This window comes from Tamandua tetradactyla, chromosome 3 (assembly GCF_023851605.1).
Source record: "Tamandua tetradactyla isolate mTamTet1 chromosome 3, mTamTet1.pri, whole genome shotgun sequence".
In the NCBI taxonomy this organism is placed as follows: domain Eukaryota; kingdom Metazoa; phylum Chordata; class Mammalia; order Pilosa; family Myrmecophagidae; genus Tamandua; species Tamandua tetradactyla.
This window is the reverse complement of record NC_135329.1, coordinates 15317120-15341376: the sequence shown is the minus strand read 5'-3', so window position 1 is coordinate 15341376 and position 24257 is coordinate 15317120. Positions and strand designations below refer to the sequence as shown.

At 35.9% G+C, this 24257-nt stretch overlaps 1 protein-coding gene across 4 annotated transcripts in view; it reads right to left on the bottom strand.

The window, feature by feature from the left end:
- Positions 1–24257, bottom strand: part of LOC143677058 (disintegrin and metalloproteinase domain-containing protein 18-like) — a 117474-nt gene that overhangs the window by 79988 nt on the left and 13229 nt on the right. For all 4 annotated transcript variants that reach the window (XR_013172364.1, XR_013172363.1, XM_077152555.1 and 1 more), the window contains exons 3-6: positions 15586–15641; positions 12839–12917; positions 12400–12476; positions 11242–11419 (exon numbers count right to left, since the gene is read on the bottom strand). Coding sequence is in view for 2 of the 4 variants with exons in the window: in XM_077152555.1 (XP_077008670.1) it covers positions 11242–11419; positions 12400–12476; positions 12839–12917; positions 15586–15641 (390 nt within the window). In the remaining 2 variants the exon portion in view is untranslated. The remainder of the gene's footprint in view (positions 1–11241; positions 11420–12399; positions 12477–12838; positions 12918–15585; positions 15642–24257) is intronic.

The following is a 24257-nucleotide window of genomic DNA, read 5'->3' as shown; positions in this document are numbered from 1 at the left end:
GCAAGTACGTACACTTCTAAATTCCCTATGGATCAAAGGAGGAGTAACAAAAGAAATTAGTAACAACAGAAATTTGAAAGATAATTTATATTACGCAATTATGAATAAATAGCATATAAAAATTAATGTGATGGAGTGACATCAGTGAAAACAGAAGAACAAAGAAGCTTTGAAAATCTCCTCCCCCACCAAATGAACAAGAAAACTGGCAAAAATTATTAGAGTAAACTTTTCCAGAACGCTGGACATTGACTAAAGGCTGGCAGCATTCTGATGAGTATTCAAGAAAAATGGCTCAATCATAGTAAATATAGAGATCTTTAAGGCATTTTAACTTAACCATACCCCTCTCGTTAGTTGTGAGGGCAAGTTTTGCTTAAAATAAACCTCTTTCTCTCTTTTATCCCACTCTGGAGCACCAATAATATGTATTAATGATGTCCTCAGGCTTCTTAGGCTCAGTTCACTTTTCCTCTTTCCTTTTTCTTTCTGCTCCTCAGACTAAGTTCCTTTTTCTTCTCCCAGCTCCAGTCTGCCCTCTAAGGGACTTTTTAATTTAAAAAGCCCTCTAAGGAATTTTTAATTTCAGCTAAAGTGGTTTTCAGCTCCTATATTTCTGTCTGATTCCTTTATATGATATGTATCTCTTTACTGAAATCCTTAGTTTGCTCATATATTGTGTCCCTGATTTCCATGAATTTTTGTCCATGTTTTCCTTTAGTTCTGTAAGCATCCCTCAAAACATTCCTTTTAGAGTCTTTGTCTGGTACATCCAATTTCTGGGATTCTGCATTGATCATATCTCTTGATTGACGGTCTTACTTTGCACAGGCATCATTTCCTGTTTCTTTGCATGCCGTGTGTTTAGTGTTTTGTTTTATTTTGTTTTGTTTTGCAGCACACTGGACATCTGAATATTTTAATGTACTAAATCTGGAATGTGTACCTTAATTATGTGTTCCTTAAGCTTGTATCCAAACTGAGCTATGACAGATATTTCCTTAAATTTCAGGGGCTAACAAAAACAAAGCAAATGAAAAAGAAATAAAACAGTATTCCCAGCCTTGCAGATTTGCTCTACGCGGTGCTCTCTTTTCAGAGCTTCGTAACCTTTACAGTGAATCCAAAGACAAAAACAGGGTTCTCACCAGTCTTTTCTGAGTATGTTTCTTATTCTGCGCATGCATGTGTGGCCTTATATATTCCACTATTAACAGGGATACTTTGAATGTCCCTCTTTCTCAAGGAAATCTTCACTCTTTCCTCCTGGTTTCAGGCTCTATATCATATGTCTTAAGGTGGCAATCTTGTGTCCAGCCAGTTAAGATTTCATTGGCTTCCTCCAGCATTTTGGCTGCCATGCAGGACTCATCTAAGTGCATTGAAAGTGGGGGAACTGATGAAACAGGGATGAGTGTCCTGGTTCCATCCTTCAGGTTGCCACCAGATGATTTGTAAAAACATATGGGTACCCCAATATATGATAAGGGCTGCTCTGCTCACTCCAGAACCTGGACCAAAGAACTGCAACTAGGAGTGCAGGCTGGCTCCTCACCAAGCTTAGAAAGGGTTGGGGGAAGAGCCAGCAAATGGCAAATACACAGTGAAGTTTTCCTAGCATTTTAAAATTTCTTTTTCTTGATTTTTGAACTTCCTAAGCTAATGCAATTTTTTAATTGTTTTCCACATCTCTTGGAAAGATGACTACGCCAGTTTTGCCTGTTCCAGAATTCTGTGGGGGGGGGCAGAACCCTGGAGCATCTCATTCTGTCACTTTGCTACTTCTGTGTCTTCAATCTATTGTGAAATATTGAAATCATACAAAATAGCTTTTCCAACCACAATGGAATTGAGGTGGAAATCAAGAACAGAATGAAACCACAAAATCTTAAAACATGTGGAAATTAAACATCACTCTCTTAAACAACAAATGGTTAAAAAAGAAATCACATGAGAAATTATAAAATACACAGAGACTAATGCAAATGAAATACTGCATATTAAAGCTTATAGGATGCAGCAAAACCAAATGTCATAGGAAAATTATTTGCAGTAAGTGCCTATAATAAAAAAGAAAAAGATCTCAAATCAATAGCCTAACTTTACACTTCACAGAATTAGAAAAAGTCTAAACCAAAATATAAAGCAGGCAGATGCAAGGAAAAAAAAAAGAGTAGTGTAGTGACAAATTAAATAGAAAATAAAACAACAGTAGAGATAACAAAATCAGAAGTTGGTTCTCTGAAATTAACAACTTTACAAACCTTTAGCTAGCTTGCCAAGAGGGAAAGAAGGAGAGAGAAGATGCAAAAGAAAGTGGAGACATTATTACTGAACTTAGAGAAATAAATAAATGAATGCTAGAGAGCAAGTGTATGCCAACAAATATGGTAACCTAGAAAACACAAATTCCTAAAAATACATGAAGAAATAAAAACTTATAAAAAGGTAACCATATGGGTAATTATAAATGGAAGTACTATTGTACTGTATTTTTTGGAATCTAACTCCAGCTTTTATTTCTGACAGATTCTAGAATGCAAATATATAAAAAGCAATGATAAAGCTATGGTTTGGGACACACAATGTATATATATATAATTGGTAACAAGCACAACAAAAGGGGGGACATAGAGGGATTTAAGAACAGTGTTTTATATACTATTGAAATTAAGTTGGTATCAAATCAAACATAATAGTTATAATCACAAAAAGTTCTGAAAAATATAACACGGAAGTGAAAAGGGACTCAAAATGGTATATTACCAAAAAAAAATCAAATAATATGAAAGTATGCATTAACAGAAGAAATGAGGGACAAAAATGAAATAAGAATACTGTGGATTGAATCGCATTATGCACAAACTTCCCACATTCTGGTCCTGCGGGTGTGATCACACTTGTAAATAGGACCTTTGATTAAATTAGTTAAGGTGTGTCCAAACCCGACAAGCATGGGTCTTAACTGAATATGGCTTAAGTCCTTGTAAGCAAAGGAAATTGGACCCACAAAGAAACCACAAGGAGAAAACAGAAGTCAGAAGTCAACTGGAACCCAGGAGAGAAAGATTAAGATGCTGCTCTGATTGTGAGAGGATGGTAGAGTAGGAAGCTCCTGGAATCAGTCCTTCCATGATAACAACTATTACACAGGAAGAAACTGTTTGAATCAATTATTTCAAAACTGCTAGTCCAGTAGAGCTCTCCATAGCATACTGGAAGGAGAAGAAGGCTGAGTGGGTGCTTTATGCTAGATACCAGCTTTCAGTGTGGGCATGGTTACCTGTATACATATCCCATCCTCATGTCAGGCAGCAGTGGGGTCTGGACCCTGGCAGAGCTTGCAGGTGACAGAAAAGAACATAAAAACCCACTTCCCCAGATCCTGGGTAGGCAAGGGCCAACCACTATCACAGCTTATGCTTAGCTACTTCAGATTGCTGTAGTCTGGACTCTGAGGGTGGTCATTGTTCCAACCCTCCCTGAGCAAAAGTGTGGACAGAATGCTTCCACTGGGCTATAGAGGACAAGTGAAGGGCTGCACTAGATGGGCAGATCAAGAAAGCATAGCTTTAGGGAGCCATGAAAAAGCTCCTGGGACCATCATGGTACATTCCTCATTTCTTCTTCAGAACAGTTTGAAGTTGTCCAGGCCACCCTCTGTTGGTGCCTGACATTGTTATGGATGGGACCGACTGATTTCAGAAACTATTCTCTAATATGCCCTTCTCCAAGAATTTGCCTTCCAGTAGACAAGCTCAAGACCAGAAAACAAGTGCAAGAAACTATTGTGGCCTATGGCCTGGTGCAAAAGCTTAACTGCTTTATACATGGCAGTGGAACACTAGAAAGGGAGAAGATATGTTTCCTGGGAAGTAGAGGGAACAATCAAACTCCTATAAGTAGGGTAACTCTTAAGGTCACTAGCAAGCATAAGCCCAGAACAAAACACAAGTCCAGAAAAGAAAGCAAAGACCCAGCACTTTGTATTCACTTTGGATAAATGTTTCTTACACGAAGGCATGACACTCAAGAAAATCTCTACCATATCACCAGCTGGATATGAGCTCAAGAAACAAATATCTCAGGGAATATATCTCGGAGTTCTCTTTTTAAAATGCATAGGACAAACATAAGAATACAAGACAAACAAAGAAACAGGAAATCAAGAAATAAAGACCCTTAAAAAGAAGAGGATTAAATCCAGAAAATATGAATGAGGAAGACCAGACTGTGTACACTGGAGAAAAACTTTAAAAATGTAATCCTCAATAGGCTCAAATAGGTGAAGGAAATTACAGTATAAGAACTAAAAGATATCAGGTAAACAATGGACAAAAAATATAAGGATCAAATAAAGAAGTAGAGATTTTTAAAAAGAACTGGACAGAACTCCTGGAGTTGAAGATCACAACAACCAAAATGAAAAATGCCCAGGAGGAGTTCAACAAAAGATTGGCACTCAAAGAAGAAAGAATCAGTGAAAATGATGACAAGATCATTGAAGTGAGCCAGGCTAAGGAGCAGAAAGGAAAAATAATTATAAAAAGCTAAGCTAGGCGGGCCGCGGTGGCTCAGCGGGCAAAGTGCTTGCCTGCTATGCCGGAGGACCTCGGTCCGATTCCCGGCCCCAGCCCATGTAACAAAAACGGAGAAACAGAATACAATAAAACAAGAAAATGTTTCCCTTTAAAAAAAAAAAAAAAAAAAAAAAAAAAGCTAAGCTAGCGCCATGCCCTCGATCATAAGGCTTACTCTTGTGAAGCTTATGTAGGTAGTGGAGAAGCTTAGACTATCTATAGTTATGCCTAAGATATACTTCTGGAGGACCTCTGTTGTTGCTCAGATGTGGCCTCAGTCTCTCTAAGCCCAACTCTGCAAGTGAAATCAATGCCCCCCCCCAATGTGGGACATGACATCCAGGGGTGAAATTCTCCCTGGTGATGTGGGAGATGACTCCCAGGGATGAACCCAGACCTGGCACCGTGGGATCAATGATTCCTTCCTGACCAAAAGGGAGAAAAGAAGTGTACTTAATAAAGTATCAGTGGCAGAGAGAGTTCAAATAGAGCCGAGAGGCTACTCTGGAGGTTGCTCTTACACAAGCTTCAGGTAGACCCTGCCACCTATCATAACCTGCCAACCCCCAACCAGGACCATTCCAGCCAATCCTAAAGAACACATAGGGCAATTTATAAGATTCCACATGGGTTCCAGGCACTAGAGTAACTTGCCAAAAACCTATAACCTCCAGATGGGTTCCTGGTCCAGATAGGTCCTGAAACCTAGCCCAGCCTCTCCAGACCATCAGATAGTTCCATCTCCTTACCCTGCATTAGTCACAGACCCTTCCAATATAAAAAAATTAGAATTGCCATAACCCAAACAACCCCACTGAGAAATGTGGAAAGATCAAAGGTGATGGTGGAATTATACATAGAAGATAGGACTTAAATGAATATGAATGCTGAATCATTAAATTGGTATCTCTTTTAGTCTCCAGTATTTTAGAGCAGCTAGAAGTAAAAACCTAAAATTGTGAAATTGCAACCATATCAAAGTCTGAAATATGTTCTACATATAATTGTGGTGCTGTGCTTGGAAAGTTATAGCTTTTTTGTATATATGTTATTGTTCACAAAAAAGAAGGAAAAAAAAGTAGATTGTGATGATAAGAAGTATTTAAGCCCTCTAGCTTCCTATATTCTGGAGCAGCTAGAAGGAAAAATCCTAGATGATGGTATGGTAGCCCATGACAAACTCTGGGATTTATGCTGTAACCACTTTTTGAAGAGTGCTGTGAAAACTACTGCTTTTTTATTTCTTTGCTTTGTATACATATTATACTATAAAATAAAAAAGTTTAAAAAAACACAACAGAAAAAAATAATAATCAAATTAAAAAAAAAAAGCTAAGCTAGCCTAAGAGACTCCTCAGACATCATCAAGCATACCAATACATGGATTATGTGAGTCCCAGGAGAAGAAAGGGGCAGAAGGAATATTCAAGGGAATAATGGCAGAAGGCTTCCCAAATTTAACAAGAGACATTAATATGCAAATTCAAAAATCCCAACAAACCCCAAACAGGATAAATTCAAAAAGAACTATGTCCAGACACATAGTAATTGCATTATCCAATGCAAAAAAACAAAAAGACATTTCTGAAAGCTGCAAAAATAAAGCAACATGTTATATACAAGATTAAGATTAGATGAGGTTCCCATTTCTCATCAGAAACCATGGAGGCAAGAAGTCAGTGGGCTGAAGTGCTTAAAGTGCTGAAAGAAAACAACTGTCAACCAAGAATTTTATATCTGGTGAAACTTTCATTCAAAAAGGAGAGAGACATTAAGACATTTGCAGATAAACAAAAACTGAGGGAGTTCATCACAACTTGGTCTGCTCTACAAGCAATGCTAAAGGGAATTCTTTAACTGAAAAGAAAGAATGCTGGACAGTTGATCAAAGCAACAAAAAGAAATAAAGTATTCTGGTAAATGTAACCACTTGGGTAATTATAAATGTCTGTAAAATTGTACTATATTTTTTGGTAATTCTCACTTCAATAGGGGCTAAAATGCAAATGAATAAAATGTAATAGCACATCTTTGATTTTGTACATACGATGTACAAAGATATAATTGGTTTTAGACCATTTTCACTGGTCCATAGAGACAAAGAACCCACAAACACAGCCTTACCAAATAGCAAATCAAAGCTATCTGTTATTTGTCCTTCCCTCCCAATTATTTGCCCCTGGTAGTACTGTGGTACGGTTGACATCTTCCTGTTAACTACTGGCCATAGCATGCAATCTTAGTTTTCCCCCATGCCCCTCTACTATTGACTCTTTGTCCAATATCAAGCCTTTGAAATAATTCATGTGAGAACTTATAATTGTAGATTTAATCAGAGGGATACATGGCACTATACATTCCCTTGCAATCATATTCACTTTCAATGGCAATGTTACTTATAACCCAACTAATTAGCTGCCATCACTTCTATCTGCTCCCTTGCACCTAAGTTCAACCACATTGGGTAGGTTTTCCCCATCTCTAGCTTCTGTGTATCTTTAGGTCTGCTATATTCTACAGTATAACCTCTGAGATTACCTTTACCGGAGTCATAATAGCGAAATCATACAGTATCTGTCCTTTTGTGTCTGACTAATTTCACTCAGCATTATGTCCTCAAAGTTCACCCACATTGTTATATGCTTTGGGATCTCATTTCATCTTACTGCTGCATAATATTCCATTGTATGTTCATAGCACATTTTGTTTATCCACTCATCAGTTGATGGGCACTTGAATTATTTCCATCTTTTGGGAATTGTGAATAATGCCACTATAACCATCAGTGTGCAAATGTCTAATCATGTCACTGCTTTCAACCCTTATGGGTATATACTGAGTATTTATACTGCCAGGTCATAGGAAAACTCAGTATTAAGTTTTCTGAGAAATTGCCAAACTTTTTTCCATAGTAGCTGCACTGTGACCTGACAACAGTGAATAAGTGTTCCAATTTCTTCACATCCTGTCCAACATTTTTAGTTTTCTGTTTGTTTAATAGCAGCCATTCTCATTGCTGTCTTGATTTGCATTTAATTTATAGCTAATGAAAATGAGTATCTCTTCATGCACTTTTTAGCCATTTGTACTTGCTCTTCAGAAAAGTGTCTATTCATATCCTCTGCCCATTTTATACTGGGGTTGTCTGTTCTTTTATTATTGAGCTGTATAATTTCTTTATGAATACAGGATATCAAGCCTTTATCTGATATATGGTTTCCTAATATTTTCTTCAATTAAGTTGGCTGCCTCTTCACCTTTTTCACAAACTGCTTTGTGTCACAGAAGCTTTTGATTCTAAGGAGTTTCCACTTACTATTTTTTCTTTCATAGCTTGTGTATTGAGTGTAAAGTTCAAGAAGCTAGGTCTTGAAGATGTTTCCTTATGTTTTCTTCTAGGAGTTTTAAGATACTGGCTCTTATACTTAGGTATTTAGGTATTTGATCCATTTTGAGTTAATTTTTGTATAGGGTATAAGGTAAGGATCTTCTTTCATTCTTTTCACTATTGATATCCAATTTTCCCATGCCCATTTATTTAAAAGATTACTCTATCCCACCTCAGTAGATGGGCCTTATCAATGGTCAATTATCCACAGATTTGATGGTCTAGTTCCTCACTTTTGATTTGATTCCATTGGTCAATACTTCTTTGTGCCAGTACCATGCTATTCTGACCACTGCGATTTCATAGCCAGTTTGTGTCTATACACCAGCAATGAACAATTCTAAAAGGATATAGAGAAAACAATTCCATTTATAATACCAACTAAAATAATAAAATATCTAGGAATAAATTTAATGAAGAAAGTAAAGGACTTGTACATGGAAACTATAAATCTCTACTAAATTAAATTAAGAAGTTAAAGAAGACCCAAACCCAAACAAATGGAAAGATATCCAGTGCTCATTGATTAGAATATTTAGTATTATCAAGATATCAATACTATGTAATTACAGAGTCAAAGCAATCCCAATCAAAATTCCAGCAAACTTCTGTAAAGAAATGGAATGACTAATCATCAAATTTTTTTGTTTTTAAAGCAATGGACTCCAAATAGCCAAAACTGTCTTGAAAAAGAAGAATAAAGTTGGAGAACTCAGACTTAATTTACCAATTTAAAACTGTTACAAAGCTAGTTATCAAAACACTGCAGTACTGGCCCAAGAACAGACATATACACCAATGCAATCGAATTGAGTGTTTAGAAATAAGCCTAAGCATATTTGGCCAGTTGAATTTTTACAAAGGTGTCAAACCCTTTGCCCCCATCCCCCAATAATGGGGAAATAATAGCCTCTTCAACAAATGCTGCTGTAAAATTGGAATCCACATGCAAAAGAAATGGATCCCTACTTCACACCATATATAAAAATCAACTCGAACTGGATCAAAAGCATAAATATAAAAATTAAAACTATAAAACCCTTAGAAGAAAATGTCCTAAGGAAATATCTTCAGGACATTGTGTTAGGCAATGGAATTTTAGATTATGACACCAGCATCACCTGAAACAAAAGAAAAATACATACGTTGAACTTCATCAAAATTAAAAGCTTTTGTGTACCAAAAAACATCGTCAAGAAAGTGAAAAGACAACCAAAGAGTAGGAGAAAATAGTTTGAAACCATATGTCCAATGTGATTTAATATCCAGCATATATAAAGAACTCCTACATCTCACAAAGAAAACCACTTAATTTAGAAATGCACAGTGGCCTTGAATAGGCATTTCTTAAAGAATGTCAAAAATTATATGAAAAGATGCTCACTACCAATGGCCATTAGGGAAATGCAAATCAAAACCATTACAAGAGACCAACTTACATCCACTAAATGGGTATTGTTTCAAAGGAAAAAAAATCAGAAATAAATATTGGCAAAGATGAAGAGAAACAAAACACTGTTGGTGAGAATGCAAAATTGTAGCCACTGTGGAAAAAAAGTTTGGCAGTTCCTCCAAAGATTAAACATAATATTATCGTGTAAACTGCCAATCCAAGTTGAGACATAAATTCAAAAGAACAGAAAGCAAGGACTCAGACCAATATGTGTACACTAATTAATGTTCATAACAACATTATCCTCAATAGCCAAATAGTGGAAGTAACCCAAATATCCAACAACAGATGAATGCATAAACATGTGGTATATGCAAATAATGGAATATTCCTCTGACACGTGCTACCATGTGGATGAATCTGGAGGACATTATGTTGATTGAAATAATCCAGACACAAAAGGCAGATATTGTATGATTTCACTTACATGCAATAACTTGATTATGCAAATTCATAAAGACAGAAAGGAGAATACAGGTTATCTGTGTTGGAAGGAAGAGAAATGGGTAGTTAATTCATAACAAGTGCAGGGTTTCTGTTGGATGATGGAAAAGTTTTGGGAATGGATGATGGTGATTGTAGCACATTGTGAAGATTAATGCTACCGAATTATAATCTTGGGAGTGGTTGAGATGGGACATTTCATGGTGCATATATGTTACCGAAATTTAAAGAAAGAAAGACTGAAAGATGAATACACTAAATGAAATATACGATCATGGGCTGGATCTAATAATGGAGGAGAAAATGCCCAAAAAGACATTTCTGAACAACTGAAAAAACTGGAGTATAGATACTGTGCTTTATATATGTTAATCATTTTACACATAATAACTATTTAATGAGGTTACATAAGCAGATAGCCTTGTTCTTAGGAAATGTACATGGAATTACTAAGTATTAAAGCCCAATTACATATGTATATGATTACGTATACAAGATGGATGAATGGATGGATGGATAGATGGATGAATTGATGGATGGATGGCTGGATGGCTGGATGGATAGATGGATGGATAGATAGGTAGATAGATAGATAAATAGATAGATCCTATCGATAAATAGATATGTTTAGATATGAGAGTGACACAGAGAGAGAGAAGGATATAACAAATAGGGCAAAATGCTAAAAGGTAAATATGAGTAACTGGGTAGGGAGTATATTGGAGTTCTTGGTATTATTTTTGTATTATTTTTGCAACTTTCCCATAAGTTTGAAATTATCTCAAAATATAAAGTTTAAGAAATGCGTGGACTTAACATTATTGCTTCTATCAATGTATGCTAAGCAAAATTTAAATCTCTCATAAATCTCAAGGTTTAAAAATCGAGGTACAGAAATACAATGGACCATTCTGAAGAATATTTATATTTTAGATATAGAGGAGATATTTAACGGTGAAAGATGTGTTTTGGTAAATTAAGAGAGTTGACTACTCTACAAATTATCTCTTTTAGAAACATTTGTACAGGTTTTATGTAAAGCTATGCTTCAAATTATTAATAGTAATTTTATACCAGAAAAGTGCTAATAAAAGTGAAACTGTTCGCATATTTCTAAACATTGGTCAATAACATTTCATCTTGTTTGAAGGAAAATAAGAAGTAAGAAATGTTCCCTGATAAATATATCATAAAACAGTAGGTTTGAAATATATAATTTAGATCATTTCCCAGATATTTTAGTAAGAATTCAGATGTTTATTTAAAGGTATAGGAAACAGAAATCAAATGTAATGATCTCATTGAACAGCTGTTCTTTTCAAAATTCTAGGGACATAATTTCTTAGTATGTCATAACATTAGAATCACCCAGTTACCTGTGAGTTTATTTGAACTTTATAGGGTTGTTCTTTCTGCCAGGTATTGCTGTCGTTTCCTGCTAACAACAGTTCATCAGGACCGTTATTTTTCACTTGATAAATTATGTGCTCAAATCTTGCTGAAGATTCCAATGGTTCAATTCCATAGCTGATGTTTTCAAACTGAAGGAATCCACTGAATATTCAGAAAATGATAATTATAAAAATCCCACAAATGATTTCTTCAACAGTGTAATCCAAAATGTAACACAAATGAGGAACCATAATAAACACATATTTTGACCCCCATTCTTTTCATGTGTTTGTTGCAATCTGCCACAGTTACTGAGCCACCACGTCTGCCACATCTTCAAAAACTAAATATAATGAGATGTGTTTTGTGATTTCTGGGTGGTAACTCACTCATTTAAGGTCTAGTATTTGCCAGGAACCAATGTATTTGTTGAGAATTACAAGAGTCAATTTCCTGTTATTACACATAGAAGAAGAGGAAGCAGGAATGTAGAGTGGATATCCAAAGAGGATGCTAACTATGAAATCCCCATTCATAGAGTCATTTTTTTCTGAACTGGCATGAGTCAATTCTAGGGTCCAGGTGGCCAAAATCAAAAGGAAGTCAGGGAAAGCCTTTTATTCTGATCTGGACCCTTCTTCTAATAAATACCACCTTCCAATTCCCATCACCACCAACTAAAATCACTTTACCCTTATCCTTTACCTCGAAGGGGCCTCTTTACTTAGTTCTTTCCATGTCTCCTTACTGAGTGTTCCTAAACTGAGAGCAGTTTGTGTGTGTGTATGTGTGTTTGTGCCTATTATATTTAAGTAATGTCATTTACAAAACTGTTTGGGTTAGCAGTGGAGGATGAAGTGATATATTCTAAAGTTTTCTTTCCTGAAACTATCTCTTTCTGTGCAATATCTTAGAAATATTTCCCTATATTCCCTGGAGTGTTTTTTATCTGAATAGGCATTTAAGTTCAATTATGAATGAATAATAATATAAATAAAAATAAGCCCACCATAAAGGAAAGTTTGAGATTTGGCTTTCTTTTAAGTCTTCCCAAATTTCTATGTGTCTGCTAGCCACCTAGTTTCATTTTTTAAATAGTCTAAGTTCTTCATGTATGGATATTCCCCAAGGTGCTATATAACCTGAGTCCAGAATAGATGCTGAGTGTCACAACCGAATTTGGAAAACCTTCAACATATCCTTGGTAATGGCAGTGCAACTGAAAAACATTGGAAAAAAGTAAATAAATGAAAAAATTGTAATTTCAAATATTGCAAAAAGTTTCAAAGCAGTAAAAGAGTTGATAATAATAAGATTGTGAAGCATAGAGGATTATTAAAACAGTTTTGAGAACTCTCTCTATTATCACTTAAGTACCCACGAATATTCTCTTGTACCTGGGTGTCATCTCTGTCACATACCATTTCAATGTACAACCATCAACATAAAATAATGCTCAGAATGATATGGAATAAAATATTTGTATGAAAATCAACATGGAACAAATGTATCCCAATATTAATGATATGTCCACTTTAACAAAAAAGCATGTTATATATGTCTAAGACCTCTGAGTCTTACCTTAAAATATGAAGATTCAGTATGCAAAGAACCTGTTTCATTATATGTATAAACCAAAAAATTCTGGGGTAAGAATGACCTATGAAAAATAAAAATAAAAACATTTCAATTCTGAATATAATATGAATATAAACATTTAAAATAAAAAAATAAATGCATAATGCATAGTATTCACCTGATAACATGCCAACATGTTTAATTGGAGTAATTTTAGTACGGCATAACAGTTAAAATTCGTAGAACTGTGGAGTTCAGAATTTTTTAACACTGGAACAGACTTTGACTCTTCTGTGCTCAGACACTTGTGTGTGTGCTATATGTTTCTTCAGTCAACAAATACTCACTGAGTGTCTTCAATGTGACAGACCTTCTTTGAGGCCATAAAGCAAACAGTCGTGGCTTTCATCATAGTTAGGAACACATACTGCTAGCATGATAGATGATGATAAATGAGAAATAAGACCTAGGAGCGGGAGGTTGGCTATAACATGTAGGTAGGATGGTTCACTAAATGCATGAAGAACAAGACACGTGGATTTGCACAGAAAGGTACACCGAACAGAACCAGGAAAAAAGCAAAGACCCTGAGACAGAAACATGCTTTGTGTATACACAGAACAATTAGGGGGAAAATAGGCCTAGAGTAGATTGTTGAGTGAAGAAAACAAACAGTGGTAAAAGAGGGGCTCATAGAGATGAGAATCCACTGGAGGGTTTTCAACAGATAAGTGGCAGGACCGCATCAACATTTTAGCAGATTAGATTTTGTGATGGTTTGAAGTTGTTATGTATCCCAGAAATGGTCATGCTTTTTAAATTCATTTCTGGAAGTGCAGACATATTGTGGGTAAGAGCTTTTGGTTTGGTTATTTCAATTGTGATATGACCCACCCCATTCAAGGTGGGTCTTAATAAGTTTTCTGGAGTCCTTTATGAGAAGATAAAAGACAGAGAAAAGCCCCAGAGAACCTAAGAGAAAACCCACAGAAGCTCGGAGAGAAAACTGCTGTAACCAACAGCTGAGGGCAAGACAAGCCAGGAGAGAAGGATCAGCAGATGCTGGCCATGTGGCCCTCCCATGTGACAATGATGTCCCTGATGCCAGCAGTCTTTCTTCAGAGAAGGTGTCATCACGTTGATGCCTTAATTTGGACATTTTCATGGCTCCAGTACTGTAAATTGTAAGTTAACAAATCCTCATTCTAAAAGCCAGTCCATTTCTGGGGTATTGCATTCCAGCAGCTTTAGTAAATCAAAACAGTCTAAAAGCTGTGTTGAGATTAATCTGGAGGCACAAATAAGCAGAAGCAGGAAAAGAAGTTAAACAGTCATATAGGCAAAATAGAATATAGTTATAGAGGTCTTATTCTGGATATTTTGAAGGTAGACATATAAGATGCAATAATCCTCTGGCTATGGCATAAAACAGAATATCAACAATGACTTAAGGTTTTTGTTCTGAAAACTGGAAGAACAGATTTGCCACTTACTGAAATGATTGTAGAAAGAATAAATATGGGGAAAAGACTGGAAATTCATTTTGGACACATTAATATGGGAATTTTAATAAACACTTGGTTATCATTAAGTAGTCAGATAAAATAAATCTAGAGTTCAGTGAAGAGGTACAAAGTAGAGATATGAATTTGGTAACAATCAACACAAATGGTATTTAAAGCCATGAGACTGGAAGACATAAGCAGGTGATTGAGTGTAGTTAGAAAGAGATTCAAGGACCAAGAAGGAGCAAGCCCAATGATAAGACTCAAACTAGGAGTCTGTGAAATCCTGGATGCTAAATTAATAAAGAATTTTATAGAGAAGAGTATGAACAGTTATACCAACTGCTGCCAATTAGTCAAGAAAATAAAAACTAAGAGATAACCATTGCATTCAGAAACATGAAGATTATTGATCATTGTATCAATAAGCATTTTTGGTGGAGTTGTAGAGGCAATAACGAACAATGTGAATTGAATGATCATAAATTAAGTGAGAACAGCATGAATTAAATGAGAATCATTTTCTCCAGCTTTGTTCAATATAAAAGATGCAAGCAGTCAAGAAGCAATTGGTTACAAATATTTATTTTCAAAGATAAAAATAGAAAAAAAGCAACTTGATTCCACATATCTGAAGCATTGAGAAAATACGAATTTGGAGACAGAATGTAGATTTACTTTTTCCTAGGGCTGTGGATGGAAGCAGGAATTAATTGTAAATGTATATGAGGGATCTTATTTGGAGAATTAAAAGGTTCTAAAACTGATTTGTGATCAATGGCTGCAACATTATATAAAGTTATTAAAATTATTTAATTGTAAATTATGGATTTATTATATATTTCAGATGTCGATGACCAATAAAGTTGTTAAAAATAAATAAATAATATATTCAAACAAAGTTTGCCAGTAGTTGAATTTCCCATTAGTAACAACTTGATGTGTGATTTCACATTAGACATATCTAATATATATCTACCATATAAATTTGCAATTCTTCTGTATAATGGCTTATACTCAATTGGAGATTTCCAAGTATGTGTTTCATTTCTTGATTTCATAATTACAAGTCAAAAAATTAAAATGCAAGAATCTCATGGATAGTATAGTATTTAGGACTTAATGAATCCTAAATTGAAAAATGCATTGATAAAACCATTTTCATTAAATTAAACTCCTAAATTGAATTAATGTAAAGAAACTTGAAAAAATAAAGCCTAAGCTTTAAGGGAAATTGCGTCTTACTGTTTTCTGAGATGCAGAGTATATGGCTTTCCATCAATTGTGATGATATAACTCATCTAAAATAAAGCAAATTTAATAAAGATGATTCAGTAAATCAGAAATATATAAAGTAAAACAATTTCCATCCATTAAAAAAGATTCAGTCAGTCCATTATTAAAACCATGAACTTATTTTTCAAGTATTTATTACTCTAAATAAGGATTCATGCAAGGCAATTAACATGTAGGGACATTTTTTAAAGGAAAACGGAGGACCAATTTTTTGATAAAAAAGTAATTTTAACATTATTAAATCTATATATTAATTGCTTCTATTCATAAAAAAACATAGAAATTCTTCTAGTTGAAAAGAACATGACATAGCTATAGGCCTATTTTCCACCCCAGATATAATGAAAGTATAAAAAATATATAAGTACATATATACATAATCCCATACAAAATTAGAGCCATTGGTAACTCTCAGCATATAACACCTGAGAGGAAAAAGGATGTGACAGACTGAAACCAGACAAGAAGTCAGTGAGGGATGCCATCTTTCCAAGGACAAGAGTTCCAGTATATCAGGGATTGAGCCACAGTGTTCGACATTCTGAGGTGGCCACACCCGTGACCCTGTGAAAGCTCACGGGGTTAATAATCTCAGCAAATGCAGACCGACATCACTGACAGAAGAGCCACAATTTCTTCTCAAGACACGCCAGTATGAGGGTAGTCCCTGATTTTAAGCAGGAGCAATGTCTGCAAAATTGGGAAAGAAAAACAGAGCCTTCTGCAGATGACAAGGAAGATCAGGACATAAATGAAGCACATGGACACAGAACACCAGCTGACTAACAAAGCAGACCCAGAGCAAGCCTTAGCCTTACCATCCTCCGTGAAAACACTGTACGCTGCGCTATAGCAGAACGCATGCATTGTTCCAGACAACAGAAAACAGAAGAAGCAGAAAGTTTGAGCAGATCCCAAACTACAATAGCAAGCACACAATAGAATTACTAAAACTACTAAGAAAGTCTCCACCTCAAAAAGAAAGATGACAAATTCAACAAATTGAATGAATGGCTCCTGAGAGAACTGTAAAGTATATGAGTAAAACATCACCTTAAAATAAGTATATTGAATATCCTTAGGGAAGTAAAAGTAGGTATTTCACCCAAGGATCAGAGATTAGGTGTAATAGAATGCTATTTCTAAAAAGATATAACACTTAATAAGTGTAGATCATATGTCCAGCATTGTCCTGAGCATTTACATGTTTTTAAACATTTTATTCTTTGCAACCATATTTTCTAGAATTCAAAAAAGATATTAAATAACTCTCCCAAGATAGCATATCTATTAAGTGTCATAGTTGGAGAAAGAGCCCATTTGCCTTGCCAGTATATGATACTGTTTCATGTGAAAATAGTAGAGAGTTCTTATTGAAAGAGAACAGAAAATTATGGAAATAAATCAACCATAAATCTCAGAAATGACAATGTTATTGTTCATTTTTAAAGTAAATTATTATTCTGATCAAGAGATTGTATATAACTGAAACACGAATTAGTGAAGTCAAAGATGAAAGCTAAGAAAAATTTCTAAGCTAAGAATAAAATATGAAGTGATTTGAAAAATGCAAATCTTCAAGGATAAATGAGAAATCAAGAAGCTATTTCCAGAACTCCCAACATCAACTAATAAATATTTAAATGTGAAAAATAAAGATAATAAAGAAGTAACCATTTAAAAAATAATGATCCAAGTTTGCCTTGCAATGACACAAGAATAAAACCACAAATATTATCCTTAATGCCACACAAGAATGATATGGAAATTCGACAGAATGGAATTTAATGAGTTGTAGAGCTTTATGGAACATCAAAGTGTGTGGTTTTGTTGGAAGATAAAGATAATGGGTAGTTTTTGTTTAAAAGTAAGAAAAAGGCATATATGGCTTTCAAATACAGCTAATCACTCAGAAGACTACATGTGGCATTTATGATTGAGTAATATCCGCAACACATATCCACTCCTAATCCCCAAGGTCTTGTTGTGAATTGATTGGTAAACAAGATATTCAGGACCAACCCCTGATCCTCTGGGTATGGACTCATTTTTTAATGTGATCCTCAAAGAGCCAATTAAGATAAGGCCAAATTGATTCAGGATGCGCCTTAATCCAATATGTTTGGAGTTCTTATAAGCAAAGGAAATTTGGACACGGAAATAGAAACAAGATAAGGAGACAAAAGGAAACAGATTGTCATGTGACAGAAGAAAAGACTGATTTGCCACTTAGCCACTCCCAATATGCTGCAGAATTTGGAGAAAGCATGACCTTCCAATACCTTGATTTTGGACTTCTAGGCTCCAAAACTGTGAGTTAATGAATTCCTGTTGTTTCAGCCAAACATTCTGTGATTTTTGTTATAGCAGTCCTGGCAAACTAAGATGTATGGATATGCATAATTCCCAAAACAACAGAGCCAAGAAAAAAGAGATTTCTTAAATAGGATATACTATGTACTAACTATAAGTAAAAACAATAAGATAATATTAAAATTAATAATTTCTGTTTGTCAAAGACACCTTGAGCAGAGTGCAAATGCAAGCTATAGATAGCGGACAGATGGCTAATATCTACACAATATAAAGAAGCCTGACTAATTATTATGAAATAAGAAGTGAACCTAAGGAAAATAGGTCAATGCACATCACAAAAATGGATATTTAAATATCTAATAAAAATTGAAAAGGTTTTTAACCTAATAAGTCATTAAGAAAATGCAAATTACAACCATAACCTAATCATCAAAAAGGTTAAAATTTTGAAAATCTATCTACAAATTTTGACCAGCATTTGCAGCAACCTAAAGTCTCATATGCTGCTCTTCTGAGCATAAAAATTGGATACAATTACATAAAAAAAGGTATTTGTCAATATCCTCTAAAGCAGTGCATAGTCAAAACCATAATTCAGTTATTCTTATTTCAGTTTTATATGCCTAAATACATACATATATGCTGAAGATTTCTAAAATCAGTTTCATTCAACAGGGTGAAAAACTTAATGCAAACTATATGCTCACTATAATGTTTGATTTGAACTTGACTAGGTTATCATGTCCAGTTTGATTGAGCCCTGACCCAGTTGTCATCAAAGGTATTTCATAGATGGATTTTCACCAACAATTAGTTGACTGCATCTACATTCAACAAATAATGTGGGTAATCTCCTCATCCAATCAACTGTGGCCTTAAAAATGAGAAATGAGTGTAGCAGAAGAAACATAAGTTCTGCCTCAACTTCCATTATGGCTCTTGCCAGAATGTCCAGTCAACCAGTTTCCCCTGAGGAATTTGGAGTAAGGACTTGAACATCATTTTTATCAGAGTTTTCTGCCTGTGGCTTGCCCCATGAAGTTCACACTCACCTACCCAAACTCATAGAGTAAGAATCTAGAACATAGGTGTGTTAGTTAGATTCAGTTGTCAACTTGGCCAGGTGAGCATACCTAATCTTGTTGCTGCAGACATAAGCCAACGGTATGTGAACCTCATCTGTTGCTAATTACATCTGCAGTTGGCTAGGAGGCGTGTCTGCTGCAATGAGTGACGTTTAACTTAATTGGCTTGTGCTTAAATGAGAGAACGCAATGTAGCACAGCCTAGCAGCTCAGCATTCCTCATCTCATCACTTGCAGCTCAGCCCAGGCCTTTGGAGAAGTCACCCCGGGGAAAGTTGTTGGAACCCAGGGGCCTGGAGAGAAGACCAGCAGAGACCATCCTGTGCCTTCCACGTAAGAAAAGAGCCTCAGTGGAAAGTTAGCTGCCTTTCCTCTGAAGAACCAACAAAATAAATCCCCTTTTATTAAAAGCCAATGCGTCTCTGGTGTGTTGCATTCCGGCAGCTAGCAAACTAGAACAATAGGTTACCAATATAGGGAGATTTTTCTCTAAACCTACAAGCTCAATAATTACAAGTTTTCAAAAACTAACATGATCATCTCAATTCATAAAACGGATTTGAAAAAAATCCAACAACCTTTCACGTTTAAAACACTTGGAAAACTAGAAATAGAAGAGATGATCCTTAACATGATGAAAACATATATGAAAAAAACCACAGCCAACTTCATACGCAGTGGTGAAAGACTGAAATTTTTAACATCAAGAAGGCATAAAGAAATCCTACAACCCAACGATAAAAAGAAAAACAACCTAATTTAAAAATGGGCAAAAGATTTGATAGATATTTCTTCAAAGAGGGTATGCTAATGGCTGAAAAGCACGTGAATAAAAAAAGCATATCATTAGCCTTCAGGGAAATACAAATTAAAACCACTTTCACCACTGGGAGTAAGCATGCACTATAAACTCTAGTGTTGTGGCTTAGATTAGATATGTGTTCTTACTCATAGTAAATTCTTGTAAATAAGAGTGTGTTACTTCAGTCAAGCACCCAACTGAATCAAAACGGGTCTTAATCCTATTATTGGAGGACTTTTAGAGAAGACCACAGAGAGAAAAATCACACTTAGCAGTCCGAAGTTGTAAGTCAATGGAAAAGAAAAGAGAATATGCTATCATGTGCACTGCTATTTGGCAGAAAATCCAAAGAAGAAGGATTGCTGGCAGCCAGCCCCGGAGTGCCACAGTCTTAAGGAAAAAACCATCAGCTTTCATGATGCCTCAGTTTTGAACCTCTCCTAGTTCAAAAGCATGAGTCAACAAATTCTCATTTTTATGCCAACCTATTGTGTGTTATTTGTTGAAGCAGCTTGGAAACTACAACACTGTAGGAAGTACAATAAGGCAAGGAGAAAGAAACAAAGGGTATCAAAATTGGAAAGGAAAAAATGAAATTATCTCTATGTTTGATGACAAGATGTCATATGTAAAAAACAAAAAGAATGTATAAGAAAGCTACTACAGCTAATAAATGAAGAATTAAGCAAAGTGTCAAGGTAAAGGAGCAGCATGCAAAAAATCAGTTGTGCTTCTGTACTCCAGCATTGAAAAGTTTGAAAAGAAAAACAATTCCATCTGCAATAGCTTCTAAAAAGAACAAAGTATCTAGGTATAAATATAACCAAGAATGAGGAAGAGCTGGGCACTGAAAGTATAAAGCATTGTTGAAAGAAATTCAAGAGGATGTAAACAAATGCAAGATATTCTACATTTTTGGGTAAAACGTTACTACTCAAAGTAGCAGATCACAACACTGATCTACGGTTCAGCCAACCCCTATCAAAATTTCAGTAGCCTGTTTACAGATACAGAAACACAAATTCTCAAATTCATATGAAATGCAAGAACCCCAAGAAGCTAAAACAATCTTGAAAAAGAAGAACAAATGTAAAGGTCTCACATGTCCCAATTTCAAAACTTATTACAGAGCTACAGTAATCAAAACCATGTGATAATGACAGACCAATGGAAGAGAATTGCGAATGCAAAAATAAACCATTCAATGAGGAAAGAACAAACTCTTCAATAAATGTAGCTGGGGAAATTGGAGACCTAAATACATAAGAATGGAATTGAACCCCTACTTTATACCATACACAAAAATTAACTCAAAGTGGATCATTGATGTAACAACAGTTAAAACAACAAAAGCTCCTCAAAGGAAACATAAGGGAAAATCTTAATCTCGGATTTGGTAATGAATACTTTAGATGAGACATCAAAACCATAAGCAACAGAAGGATTGTAGAAATATGGTGAGAGGGAAAGCTCTGGGAATCAGTCCTCCATGAAAACGACTATTGAACTGGCAGGCTATCTGATTGAACCACGTTTAAACTCTGGAGTCCAGGGGAACATTATGCAGACCCAGGAAGGAGCAGGAGGATGAATTTGGTAATCTGCTACATAGACCTATGATTTTCACCTTCCCCGCAGTGGCTACCATACCCGCTCCCCATTGGTTGGCAGCAATGTGGACTGAAGCACTGGCTCCTGGCTCAGCTTGCTGGTACCAGGTAGGGACAAAAAGAACCAGTCCTCCAAATTCCAGGGATGTGTGGTCTCATCCAAGATCTCTACCTTTGATCAACTACTTCAGATCACTGGGGGCCCAGCTCTGAGAGCAGCCATTGTTCCAGCTCCCTTGGAGCCAAAGCAGCAGAGGAAACTTAAAGACAGTAACCTTCCTCAAAACTACCAAAAACAGTGAGAGGGCTTCATTAACCAGGCAAGTGCTGAATTAAGAAAATGCAGCTTCCAAACCTATAGAAGAGGCTCCTGGTGCCCTCGTTGGCCCCTCTGCTATTTTTTCCACAACACAGAGTAAAGCCAGATTTCACTCCCATTGTGGGTCCCTGGACCTGTTCCAGAGGGAGCAGAGTGGCCCCTGTGTGCATACCGGGCTGCATGTATGTCAGTGCCAATCTATCCAGTGGAAGTCTAAGAGACTGAGCAAGGGAATATGCTTAGGCTCACCCTCCCAGAGTTTGCCTTGAGGGAACAGAACTCATCTGCAGACAACAGGGACAGTGTAAGAAACAAATGAGTTGAAACACCCTGGGGTGAAGGACTACCTGCATTATGTTAAATGAAAAAGCAATCAGGAGGAGGAGGACATCTGTTCCAAAGGGAGTACAGGAGGCATTCACTCAAACTCCTATGGACTGTACACTGGAAATCCTAGGGAGCACAGACCCGGAAGTAGCAGGCTTCCAGGCTGTCACTAAATGCAGCTTCAGACGAGACAGATGACCCAGAACTTCTTGTTCGCCTCAGGCTACTCTGATTGATAAGAGCACTAAACTCTGAAAGAAAACACTGGCCAAAGCAGAGCAAATTTGCAGAGAGTGAAAGGTGCTTTCTGCCTTGGTTTGTTTGTTTGCTTTGATTAGCAACTGGCCTTCAAGAAATCTTTGTTATATAACTAGCTGGATACAAACTTGAAGACAGCCCAGGGACTAAATCCCAAAGTGTACAGTGCAAAAAAAGATTGTAAGACAAACAATGAAGCAGGAAATGATGGCCTACCCAAATGAACAAGATTTTAAAAATCCAGATTCTTTCAATATTAAAGAGCAAAAGGCAAAAGAAAGTCTTTCTAGTGACTTTAAACATTAATGGACTAAACTTCCCAGTCAAAAAAAAAAGAGATTGGTAAAATAAATAAAAAAGCATAACCAACTATGTTCTGTTTAAAAGAGACTCACCTTATGGCTCAGTGGCAGAATTCTCACCTGCCATGCCAGAGACTGGGGTCAGTTTCTGGACCTGCTCAGGTCAAAAAGAAAAAAGAGACTCACCTTAAATATGAAGACACAAGTAGACTGAAAATGGAAAGATGGAAAAAATATATACCATGCAAGTGAAGCAGGTTAGACTTAAGGCAAGGGTTGGTTGAGGAAGGGGCAAATTCCAAAAAGCAGTCAGGCCTCAAGAATAAAGATATTTCTGAGAAAAAAGCAGCAATAAACAGCACCTGAGGGCAAAACCTCCACCTCAGTGAGACATCCACAGAAAAGGATGGACCCAAATGACCCCACCTGAGTCATCCACCATCAAGCATCCACAGATGAGGGAAAAGGGAGGATAATAAAATAGTTAACAAAAATTACAAAAGGAACAAAAATCTATAAAAGCAAATTGCCCCACAGTGTCAGAACCTCTAGCCTCCTAGCTCTGTCTTTGTGAGAGTGTCCACATGTCCTCTCACATGCACTCCTAATAAACTTGCTACCTCCTTACTGTATGCTGTGAATTCTTTCTCATGGCATGGTCAAGAACATAGGAAGCCAAATCCAGCAACACAAGTGGTAATCAAAAGAGAGCTGGGGTAACTGTACCAAAAATCAGACAAAAGATACTTTAAGGCAATAACTGTTAAAAGGGACAGAGGGTCACTATATACTGATAAAAGGATTAATTCAATAAGACAGAACAATTATAAATATGTATGAAGTTAGCAATAGATCCCCAAAATAGATGATGCAAATATTCACAGATTTGAAGGGGAAAAATCGACAATTCTACATTAATAGTAGGAGATTTCAATATAGCACTTTGAGTAATAGAAAGAACTTCCAGGCAGAAGATCAATAGGGGTACAGAAGACTTGAACGATACTCTAAATCAGGTAGACCTAACAGATACATTTACAACACTTCACCCAACAGCAGTAGAATACAACATTCTTTTCCAGTGCATATGGATTATTCTCCAGCATAGACCATATGTTAAGTCACAAAATGTCTCATTAAATTCCAAAATCTCGAAATCACACAATGTATCTTCTCCAACAAGTGAATGAAGGTAGAAATCAAGAATAAAGAGGGAAATGGAAAATCCCTAAATATGTGGACATTAACAATGTAATCTTAAACAGCCTAGGGGTCTAAGAAGAAATTACAAAGGAAATTAGAAAACATGAGGCAAATGAAAATGAAGACAAAACATACCAAAATTTATAGGATGCAAGAAAGGCAGTGCTGAGAGAGAAACTTAACATTCTAAATGTTTAGATTTAAAAAGAAGCAAGATTTCAAATTATAAATATTCCATCAAAAATAGAGGATCTAGAAAAAAAGAAGAGCAAACTTAAACCAAAAAATCAGCAGAAGGAAGGAAATGACAAAGACTGGAGTGGAATTAAATGAAATAGAAAACATAAAAATGGGAGAGAGAATCACAAAACCAAAATTTGTTCTTTGACCAGATCATTA